The following is an 11,864-nucleotide window of genomic DNA, read 5'->3' as shown; positions in this document are numbered from 1 at the left end:
CTTGTTCCCATATATAATGGGGTAAGGGGGAGGTAAGATAATAGGCTGCCTCCAACACCAGATTGAGAGCAACTTCCGTAGAAGACCTCCGAATTATGAAATACCCTCCGTAGAGCAGCTTCCATATGTCAGCGAAAAGAAGGCAATTAATGTCACCAAGATGTTTTAGAATTAATGTCACCCCGATGTTTTAGAATTAAAGTATCTAAATTCACGAAAAAGTATTAGATTATACCCACTAATAATATTTGTTCATATCATCTTTTAAGGTGAATTTTCATCTTTTTTATATGTAAATGAGAAATGAGTAGTTATTTGAAAGTTGTTTTAAAATTTGTGACTTTCATTCACTGAAATCACGAGATTACGTGATGAACCGGTTCTATTAAAAATATTTACTGGATCCCTAATCTCATATGGCAAGAGAGAACAAAAAGACATATGAGTGATAGAGGGATAAAAGGTAAGCCCGACCCAATACATGTGTCAAATGGACCTTAGTTCAGGGTAGCATTTTGAGGGGTATCAATTTTCTAGTGTTTATAGTGTGTATATATATATTTGGTCTAAAAAATTAGCCCTAAACACCTGATCGTAAAATAATAGAGGTTTTTGCTTCAAAAAATGTACGAAGACATCATTTTAGGTGTATTTATAGCCTTGTAGGTTTTGGTTTATATTAATATTGATATTGTTTGACTATAATTTATATTACATTTTTTGTTTTAAAAAAATATTTATGTTTTGTTTATCATACGATACAAATATAACGACATAAAATTATTATTTTGCCCAAAACATTAAAACTTATAACCGGCCTGATAAAAGGTGGATGAGGGTCCTTGTCTTCACCCACTTCCCCACTATCACTCTGTCTGTTAAACTAATTGACCTATCATCACCCATCCCATTCTATCAACCTCTTCACCCATCGCAATTGCACCTTAGATTCCCTTCTGCCACTCCAAAGTAAACAAAAACCAAAAGCTTCCTTTGTTTCCTATGCAGCTCTGCACTACCTCAAGAGTGTGACTGTGAACGGAGAAGGACTAGAGGGACAGCTCAAGTTTTATACATCTTAGATATTTTTTTATATTTTTATTGATAATATTTTTTTATCTTTAAAATTTTATTAATTTTCATCCCGATCACATAAAACTGTACGTCCGTCCTTCATATCAGTCTAGTATTATCTTCCGTACGTGAATCTTTTTAACATCTATCTGTCATTACTTCGGTTTTAACCAGGTGGTTAAAACCGAATACAAACAACCCCCAATCCCATCTTTCCAACTTGGCACTGTCCAAAAACCAAATGCCAAAGCCTGCACGTGATCATCTCTTCACAAGAACCACAGTCACAATGGGTCGGGTCGGGTTTAACCATGACCCACGACTTATTATTGATGTTAATATCGCTAATTGCAGAGTCATGGAAGTTGAGCATTGTAACTTTGTAAGGTTGGTGGTAGGTGAAGGTAATGAGGCATAAATGATGATTATTAACTCAGACACATAGATAGATAGATAGGACTTGGGCACAAGACGGAGATTGAAGTTTTGGAACTCATATTATCTTCACCTCGCGTCCAACTGAAGGGGCACTTCAGAGTTCAGACCCCCCGCCCCCACACCCCAAGAGCACCTTTAGTCTCTGACATCGAACTTCTGTCTTACTATTACTTCCTCTCTCTTGTTTTACAGCTGTGTAATGGTCCAAGTAGTTCTGTAAACCAGATGAGTTGAGTCGAGTTTAAATATTAGTGAGTTTAACTTAAAAAATCGTAAACTTAAAATTTTCAAGTTTCATTGAAACTCGAAATCATAAATCAAAACTCGTAAAAGCTCGAAATGAAGAAAAAAATCTTAAATTTAACTTGAATCTTAACTTTAAATACATGAAAATATCATAATGCATTAAAAAACAATATATAAAGTTAATATTATTAATAATTTATTTTAAAAAATAAAATATTAATATATTATATTTTCGAGATGCTCACGAGTTTTTCGAGTCGAGTATCAAGTAGCTTGTCTCGGCTCGTTAAAAATTCAAGTCGAGCTCGAGCTAGCTCAAGCTCCATTCGAGTCAAGTTTGACCAAGTTGATCTCGACTAGCTCATAATATGTCTCGTCTCATTTACGGACTTAGGTCCAACTTGGTAGAGATGAAATGCTAGTCCAATAAAGGTATTAATTAAAAACCTTATAAGGGTAAACAATGCATTCAGTACCTAAATTATTATTTTTGATTTATTTTAATATTTAAACTTTTATTCTTTTTAAATTATACCTAACGTTTGGTTTTTATTTCATTTTAGTATCCCACCATTAAAAGTTTAACAGACAGACTAACGATGCATCGCTCCGATGGATAGACTAATCAATCCAAACAGCAGACCATGAGAGAATGATGAGTCGACCAACATAGTCTAAGTTTAGTCCAATTGGATGGTTGACGATGCAGATCAAAAAATGAAGAAATTGAATACTCCATCGTCGATTTGAATATATTGAAATATTTTTTGATGAAACGGAGATTGAAATCGCATTCAGGGGTCAAAAAATTTTGGGTTGGAATGTTTGGGCTTTATCATTCGACAAATACAACGGTCGACAACTATAAACACGAAACTCGTACGTTGAGTTTTTTAACGATATGATACTAAAATAAGATACAAATTAAATGTGATATATTAAATTTTCATGTAATAACTCTTATATTTATTGTGTCCAAAGCTGCCAAATCTAGAAACCTGACATAATTAGTTAATTTTGGTATTTCCTCCCAACTAGGTATGGCAAAAAAATCTGAATTCGATGGGGAAAATCGAAAACCGAATTAAACGGGTCGGGTTCGGGGATGATAAACGGGGATGGGGACGGAGACAGAGAAAATCCATTTATTTTAAACGGGGACGGGGACGGGTTTGGTAATCCCCGCCCCAATTACATGCCCCGATTATCCGTTCAGATACCCGACCCGATAAATATTAAAAATAATTATTTATATATATATATATATATAATATTAATAAATTTAATTTAAATAAAAAATATATATTTAATTTAAATATATATATATATATATATATATACCCGGCCCGATTCCCGGCCCAATACTGACCCAATACCCGACCCAATACCCGGCCCAATACCCGTTTAAATAACCGTTTGTGCTAAACGGGAATACCCGTTTCCCCGCGGTTTTCCCCGATTACCCGACGGGGATCCCCGTTTAAATCCCCACGATTTTTTAAACGGGAACGAGTACCGATTTTTTAAACAGGAACGGGGACGGGTACCAATACCCAGCCCGAACCCGACCCGTTGCCATCCCTACTCCCAACTTAGCAAACACCAGCAATAGACATAAGCTGATTAATTAATGCCTATTACACTGTGGCACCAATGAACTAACTTTCAAAAATGACAATTTTTTAATATTAAAATCTCGATACCTCAAAGAATAAAAAATAATTATTGGTACTCAAAGATAACTTTCAATTCATTTGACATTAAACGCTCACACCCTTGAGATTCTTAATACTCGAATTCGAGACCTCAAGAAATAACAACAATTACATCACCACCAAAGTAGTTTAATTCATAAAACACATCTAGTACTTGGTCGTACTAAACCTAAACATACTAATGGGTCAAAGTGACATTCTTAGTGAGGGAATACAGAAAACAAAGAATGATGCACATCTGTCATAAATGAAAATTCTATAATACCAATTCAGAGAAAACTAGTTAATAAGAGGCTAAAGAATATCTGGGGAAACTAAAACTAAAACAAAGGTGAACGACATGGCAAATATTATTCTTTGTTTTTCACTCCACACAGTCACAGTCAGAGGCACGCCTAGCCTAGCAATGCACTCTTTGATTTGAACAAAACCAAGCTAAAGAAGAAAAGGTACAAAATGTGGGTTTCATGGAAGCATAGTTTCGGGTCGATCAAAGTGAAGAAGATGATCCTTACATTTGGGACAATCTTCTTCTTGCTTGAGAACCATGAAGTACATCAGACAGCTCCTACAACCAGCAACAACCAATACATTATCTTTGTCTTTATCCGCCCCAAGGCGTCGGTCCTCGTTGTCGTCGTCATCGTTGTAATGCGCTTTACCTCTTGAAGAAGATGAGGGAGACGAGTCCGATGAAAGCTCATCGCTGTCGTACAAGCTGTCATCGTCTTCATCGGAGTAGAAATCTCCACCGTAACCAGCTGCTGTCCTTGGATCCTCGCTTGCTTTCGTTCCATTCCTCCAGTTTATGTAATAAATCTCCCCTGTCTGCCATGTAACACCCCCATCAAACAGTAACACAGAATAATTAACAAATATCACCCAAGATAATTCTTTTAAATTTCTGATTTAACAGAACAAACAGCAAAAAACAAAGAATTATACTTTTCTGGGTTCTAAACCAACCTGCAAAAGGAAAGAGGAGAAGGAAAAGCCAGGTTCCCCCCCCTCAAAATTATTAGGGCTGTAGGCTGAAAGTCTGAAACCCTAGGCTAAGCATGAGTGTGGGAGAAAGTGAGACCATCAGCAAAGCAATAAATGCAAGAAGAAAGAACAAAAAAGGCCATTAAAGAACAAACACCAAAATAAAAGAGCAAGATCTGCCATGGGGTTTCGCATTAATTGCGTTCTGAAACACGAAAATGACCAAAACCAGTTGTTTGTAACCATTGTCAGAGGGAGGAGAAATACACATATACTAACAAAAACAGAAAAAAAAGCACAAACCTTTAGATCAAGGCATTGTTCCCAATGGTAAGGAAGAGAGAGATGGGAGTTGAGCTCCAACCTAGTGTCAGAGACGGTGTTTGAAAGGTTGTTATCATCTCCTGATCTCCTCCCTTCTTCATCAGCAGCCGCCCCACCGACGTCGCTTCCGCCGTCTATTTCGTGGTTCAAAGAACACTTCTTTAAAGATCTCTCCAGTGATTCTGTGATCGTCGCCGTGTCCCGTGCTGTCATTTGACTACCTCAAATCCTATCAAAACAACGAAACTAAGACGAATTCAAAGAAGAGATGAAACAAGATAAGCTTGGAGATGTGGGATTATGAATGAAAACACCATGAAACAAAGGAAGGGGGAGGATAAAGATGGTTATGTAGAGAGATGAAGAGATTAATAACCCCAAGGTGGAGCCGCATCTGCCACTACCAGAAAATCACTGTGGGTTGCATACTTGCATTTTGTATCTCACATCTGTGTATTCGCATTTCAGAAAGTTCACGCGCGCACCAGAGGCGCGTAATGTTCCCCTCTTGATTACGTATTACATGCTAGCTTAGGGTTTGTGTAATCTTCGTTGTTGGCGATATAAATTTTTGGATAAATTAAGTATTTAATACATAAACTATCAATTTTGGTTAGTTTTAACATTTAAACTTTTAAAATTGTCAAAATCAGACTTAAAGTTTAATTTGTGTTTCATTTTAGTACATGTCGTTAAAAAATTATTTTTTCATTTTAGAATCCCGTTGTCAAAAACTCTAGCTTTTGTTTCATTTTAGTATCCCTTTCAAAATTTAACGTTAAATTTTGAAAATATTGAATGTTTAGGTACTAAAACGGATCAAAATTGATAATTTAGGTATCAAAAGCGTTAAGTTTTTAACGGCCGACACTAAAATAAAATGAAAACTAAAGGTGAGGTATACTTTTGAAAAAAAAATTAAAGTTTAAATACGAAAACGAACCAAAACTGATAATTTATATAATAAATACATAGTTTACCCTAAATTTTTTAATATCATGTTTTAATATATATTCCTAAAAAATAAAGTCAAACTTAAAAATAATGTTTGGTGGATGTTAGGAACGAAACTAGAATAAAACTTCAAAAAAAAAATAACACTAAGATATGAATTATAGTTTAATTATTAAATAATCAATTTTAAAATTAAAGTGATGTTGAAAGAATATGCATGAGGTTCTTTTGGAAAGGTTGTGATTCCCCAACTAGAGGAGCTAGGGTTAGCTGGAAGCAAATCTGTTCTTTAAAATCTGAGGGAAGCTTGGGTTTGAGGAGTTTAGCAGATTGGAGTAAAGCTTGCTGCTTACTGCTCATCAAGAAAATCTTGGCAGGTGAGGGCTCTATTTGAATTGTTTGGGTGAATGCCTACTGCCTCAGATCAATTGATTTTTGGAATGCTGAGTATAAGGCTCACTTCAGTTGGATCCTAGCTAAGTTGTTCAAAATGAGGAGTGATGCTAGGAGGTTATTTTGTTCCAGCAGAAACTGGGACCAAATTAGTGCTAGATGGATATGGGAAAACATTCGGAATAGGTGTGAGAAGGTTTGCTGGCACCGCCTGGTGTGGTTCCCTGGCCACATCCCAAAACTCTCACTGATTTCTTGGATGGCAATCTTGGATAGATTGCCAACAAAGGACAGACTTTCTAGGTTTGGTATTATAATGGATGGAGGTTGTGGTCTGTGTAGCTCTGGGCTTGAATCCCGTGATCATCTATTCTCTGACTGTGTTTTTGCAAGGGAAGTTTGGACTGCTATTCTTCTTGCCTGTGGTCTTACTCGGGCACCTCTTAGCTGGAGTGACTCTATTCACTGGCTACTGCTCAACCTTAAGGGCAAATCTCTACTGGTGCTCATCCTAAAGTTGGCTTGGACTGGGTTTATTTACTACATATGGGAGGAACGAAACCACAGACAATTTAGAGGCTCGCATCGTTCGGTTGGAACTGTTGTCAGTAGTATTAAAGAATCTGTTAGAATAAAATTGTATAGAAGTCATATGAAGAGGGTAGATGTTGTTAATAGGAAACTGTGTATAGATTAGGGTTTGGTGTAATGTCTTTGTGATTACGTTTTGTAGCAGCTTGTGCTGCATTCTTTTTGGGTGAATGAATTTTACTTATCAAAAAAAAAATTTAAAATTAAAGTGTTCTAATTTATTTAATTTTAAAATTAATATATATTAACATGAAATATGTTGAAAACCAATTTTCAAACAACAACGAAACAAATATTTTTAGGGATGGGTAGGGGACCCGATGGGTTCCGACTCGACCAGGTCGGATTTTTTTAAAACAAATTTCAGGTTTGGGTCGATCGGGTTTTTTAAATGTGATGTTCGGGTTTATGGTGAAAATACCTGACTTGTCCAAAAAATATATAATTTTACCTTAAATATTTATGAATAATTACAACAATGTCCCTCTATATATTATTTTTTTTCAATTAAGTCACTGTTTTTATTGAATAAAAATAATATTTTATTTTTATTTCGGATCAGGTCGAGTTATGTTTTTAAATTATGTATCGGGTCGGGTGAAATCTTATTTCATGCGGGTCGGGTCGGGTCAGATATCGGGTGGAAGAGTCATTGTTATCGGGTCGAATCGAGTAAAACAAAAATCCGATCCAATCCGACCTATGCCCATCATTATATATTTTGCTGTGAACATGAAGGGTTGCGTGTATAACCTATTTAAGCAAAATGTGTGACTTGATTTGTTTAATGTAAAGCTAATTTATTTACTTTCCTTATGTTATTTGAGTCTTTTCATAAATATTTTTTTCTATAACTTTTAAAATTAATTTATTAATCGATTAATTTAAAATAAATATTTTTAAAACAACTCTCTAAATATTTTCATATACACGAATGGTCAAAAACACCCATCATCTCTCGTTGTATAATAATTCATATTTATCTTTTCTAAAATATTATCTCTAGAATTTTAATTTCTCAAGACCACCGTCTCTAGGGGATTTCAATTTTTTTTTCTCAAGGCGGTTGTTGTATGCAAAGGTAGTAGTAGTGCTATTTAATTATATCATATATCCCTAAATTATGACATTCATTTTAAATTAGTTTTTGAACTTTTTAGTATTCCGATTACATCCTCAAACTATGACTCTCATTCTAAATTAGTCCTGAAACTTTTGAATATTCTAATTTCATCCCAAACTATGAATCTCATTCTAAATTGGTCCCTACACTTCTAGATATTCCGATTTCATCTCCAAATTTATCCAGATATGTAATCCATTTCAACAATTGTTTAACCTACTTTTTTTCTCCCAAACATATAATAATATAACTTGGCCTAATGATTTTAATAACAAGAGATGTGATTAGTATATACGTAAAATTTAGGATAAAATTGAAATATTTAAAAAGATTGGGGACTAATTTAGAATGAAGAACATAATTTGGGGATAAAAATGAAATGTTTAAAAGTTCGAGGATTAATTTAAAAGGATAGTCATAGTTTAAGGATGAAATTGAAATATTTTAAAGTTTATGGACCAATTTGAAATAAGGGTCATAGATTGAGGATGTATAATGTAATTAACTATTCTTTTAAAAAATCTTATGTGATATTTTGACCAACGTTTTATGTCGTTAACTAATAACTCCGTTGATTCTTGCTGATGTGACACGTCAAACACAATACTCTTTATTTAATGTTGATTGAAATTTGATGTGTCACGTCATCAAAAATTAATAAAACTATTATTGAATGACATAAAATATTGATCAAATAATCATATTAAAATTATTTTAGTCAAAGAATCTTATTAAAATAAAAAATAAAACGAGTGTCACCAGTCGTGTTAACTTTTTTTTAAATATAAGAACTTCGCGTACTCTCGTACGGTGAAACAACCAAGTTTTAGTCCGTTGGTTTTTTTAGTTTCCCGAGTCATTCCCTGCACGTTAACTGAGGATGATGGGGTTCAACTTACATTTAATAGCATGGAGTGTCGGCATTCCCCTTGCCAATGCATTTTGGCTAACCCTATGCTTCTTCTTTCCTACTTAATTAGTTAGGTGGTGTTTGTTTTTAGCGTGCAAGCTCTTCAAACCACTTATATCTGCGTCGCGCAGACATTAGGCTTCGCAGACTGTTTATTTTTTAGAAGACATAAATTCTTCAAACGTCTGCGCGAGCTCTTCTTGATGCGGACTTGATTTTATATCTTCAAAGATCTTCAAACCTCTTCAAGAATAATTATAAAATATAATTATTTATTTAAATAATTTTAAATAATTTAATAAGGTTATTTATTTTAAAATAATTTATTATAAAATAATTTATTATAAAATAAATTATTTTAAAATAAATTATTATAAAATAATTTATTTTAAAATAAATTATTATCAAATATGGATTGATTTATTTTAAAATAATTTATTTTAAATAATTTATTAGTATGGATTGATTTATTTTAAAATATGGATTGATTTATTTTAAATAATTTATTAGTATGAATTGATTTATTTTAAAACATGGATTGATTTATTTTAAATAATTTATTAGTATGATTGATTTATTTTAAAATATAGATTGATTTATTTTAAATAATTTATTTGTATAGATTGATTTATTTTAAAATATGGATTGATTTATTATTGTAGTTTTATGGATTGATTTATTTTAAATAATTTATTTGTATAGATTGATTTATTTTAAAATATAAATTGATTTATTATTGTAGTTGTATGGATTGATTTATTTTAAATAATTTATTAGTATGAATTGATTTATTTTAAAATATGGATTGATTTATTTTAAATAATTTATTAGTATGGATTGATTTATTTTAAATAATTTATTTGTATGGATTGATTTATTATTGTAGTTGTATGGATTGATTTATTTTAAATAATTTATTAGTATTGATTGATTTATTTTAAAATATGGATTGATTTATTATTTTAGTTGTATGGATTGATTTATTTTAAATAATTTATTAGTATGGATTGATTTATTTTAAATAATTTATTAGTATGTATTGATTTATTTTAAATAATTTATTTGTATGGATTGATTTATTTTAAAATATGGATTGATTTATTATTGTAGTTGTATAGATTGATTTATTTTAAATAATTTATTAGTATGAATTGATTTATTTTAAAATATGGATTGATTTATTATTGTAGTTGTATGGATTGATTTATTTTAAATAATTTATTAGTATGAATTGATTTATTTTAAAATATGGATTGATTTATTTTAAATAATTTATTAGTATGGATTGATTTATTTTAAATAATTTATTAGTATAGATTGATTTATTTTAAAATATGGATTGATTTATTTTAAATAATTTATTAGTATGGATTGATTTATTTTAAAATATGGATTGATTTATTATTGTAGTTGTATAAATTGATTTATTTTAAATAATTTATTAATATAGATTGATTTATTTTAAAATATAGATTAATTTATTTTAAATAATTTATTATTGTAGTTGTATGAATTATTTAAATTTCAGTATTGTAAAATAAAATTATTTAAATCTCAGTATTGCAAAACTTTAAGTTTAAAAAATCAGTTTATTTATATTTCAGTTCATTTTAGCAGTCTGCAGACGTTAAAAAACAAATAGTCTTCTTCTTGTAGACTGCAGACTTTTGGTCCACCTCTTTTGCTGCAGATGCCTGCAAATGTGGTCCGCAGACTACAGACTTTTTACCTCTGCAAAAACAAACACCACCTTAATTAATAGGCTCTCTTTTACCTATATGTAGAGATGGGCATCGAACTTAAACCCAATGAGTTCCGATCCAATTCAATCAAGTTGATTTTTTTTTTAAAATAGAGTTTAATCTGATCAAAAGTTTTTAAGGTTATGTTCGGGTCGGAATTGGCTTAAAAAGAAAAAGATTGTTCTAGAATATAAATTATATATATAGGGGTATTATTGTAATTATTTATAAATATATAAGGTAAAATTATATATATTTTCGGGTCGGGTATTTTTCACCCTAAACCCGAACTTTACCCCAATATCACACTTAAAAAAACCGACCCGACCTGAATATATGAATTAGAAACTCGACCCTACCCGAAATAATAAAAAAATATTTTTATTCAATATATAAATAAGTTACCAAAAGATTGATGAGGGTAGTATGATCAAATTTCAATTCCCTCCAACAAGAGAATTGAATTCTATCATAGAATGGATGGAATTCACTTTCCCTCATTTAATGGAAAGTTGAAGCCAAGAGGGATTCAAATCTCTTGGAAAACTTGAACCAAACATGAGAAAGTTGTGGAATTGAATTTCAATTCCCCCTAATTCCAAGGAATTCATGCGAACCAAACGCCACCTCAAAAACATTCCAGCGAACCAAACGTCACCTAATAAAAGAGCTTAGATGTAATATTTCCAATTTCCTTGCACCAAGAAACCAAAGTTTGGCATATTTGAATTTGATTCCAGAAAAGATCCAAACTGAAGTTTATTTAACATGAAAATCAATAATACAAAGCCGAAAATCAACCTTAGGTAGACACCAAAGCTTATACTCCAAACTCAGAACCGGCGTCCGAAGATCGGCAGCCTGAAACTGCAGGCGTCCGGCGGAATTTTAAAAGCTTTTATGCGATCCTTTTCCAGAACTTGAAGGGAACAATACTTTTCATAGATTTTTTTTTGTTTGGCTGGAGATACGGAAGGCGGAGAGACACCTGAGCATCAGCTTTAAAAAGATCGATTATGAAGCATCATGGATTAGAATCAGCGTAACAAAACAATAAATCATTCATCATTTGCTCAGATCCCTCGTCTTCTCTTTCGTCGACAAAGCGACTAACAATCCAACACAAAAATAAATATATTTTCAGCAGAGCTTAAAAGAGGGGGGAAATTCAGTTTAATCCGTAGAACGGAAGCTCCTTAGCCGCCCCCATTATACACTGCACAAAAATTATCTTCCCAAACCCTAGTTTTCAGGTCAGCTGCAAAGTGACGTCGTTTAGTAATTCTCCTGAATTCAAAACGCACCGTTTCGGTCAGATTTTGTGTTAATAGACTATTTGGTACCTGAATCTGATTTCATAGTTCATATTG

General features: G+C 32.2%; 2 protein-coding genes and 1 non-coding gene across 3 annotated transcripts; 1 reads left to right on the top strand and 2 right to left on the bottom strand.

The window, feature by feature from the left end:
• Positions 1-3,801: 3,801 nt before the first annotated feature.
• On the bottom strand, positions 3,802-5,195 carry LOC120184232. Its single transcript, XM_039188746.1, has 3 exons — positions 5,158-5,195; positions 4,761-5,010; positions 3,802-4,301 (listed from the first exon to the last, which is right to left on the bottom strand). The coding sequence occupies exons 2-3, from the start codon at positions 4,992-4,994 to the stop codon at positions 3,939-3,941; spliced, it is 597 nt and encodes a 198-aa protein (XP_039044677.1). The 5' UTR covers positions 4,995-5,010; positions 5,158-5,195; the 3' UTR covers positions 3,802-3,938.
• Positions 5,196-6,225: 1,030 nt separating this feature from the next.
• Positions 6,226-6,825, top strand: LOC120184240. The gene has a single exon (XM_039188750.1). The coding sequence runs from the start codon at positions 6,226-6,228 to the stop codon at positions 6,823-6,825; it is 600 nt and encodes a 199-aa protein (XP_039044681.1).
• A 4,658-nt stretch (positions 6,826-11,483) lies between these two features.
• On the bottom strand, positions 11,484-11,569 carry LOC120184246. The gene has a single exon (XR_005522002.1). It is a non-coding gene; the product is annotated as a small nucleolar RNA SNORD36 (small nucleolar RNA).
• Positions 11,570-11,864: the final 295 nt, after the last annotated feature.

This window comes from Hibiscus syriacus, unplaced genomic scaffold (assembly GCF_006381635.1).
Source record: "Hibiscus syriacus cultivar Baekdansim isolate YM2019G1 unplaced genomic scaffold, ASM638163v2 tig00112863_pilon, whole genome shotgun sequence".
Taxonomy (NCBI): domain Eukaryota; kingdom Viridiplantae; phylum Streptophyta; class Magnoliopsida; order Malvales; family Malvaceae; genus Hibiscus; species Hibiscus syriacus.
The sequence above is the reverse complement of the archived record's forward strand: the minus strand, read 5'-3'. Positions and strand labels throughout refer to the sequence as shown.

What these genes read in the sequence shown, in the direction of transcription:
- LOC120184232 (XM_039188746.1), bottom strand. Translation starts at nt 4,994, where the DNA reads ATGACAGCACGGGACACGGCGACGATCACAGAATCACTGGAGAGATCT. An exon ending in AACAATGCCTTGATCTAAAG is followed by an intron (nt 4,302 to 4,760) that starts GTTTGTGCTTTT and finishes GTTACATGGCAG; the next exon opens with ACAGGGGAGATTTATTACAT.
- LOC120184240 (XM_039188750.1), top strand. Translation starts at nt 6,226, where the DNA reads ATGAGGAGTGATGCTAGGAGGTTATTTTGTTCCAGCAGAAACTGGGAC.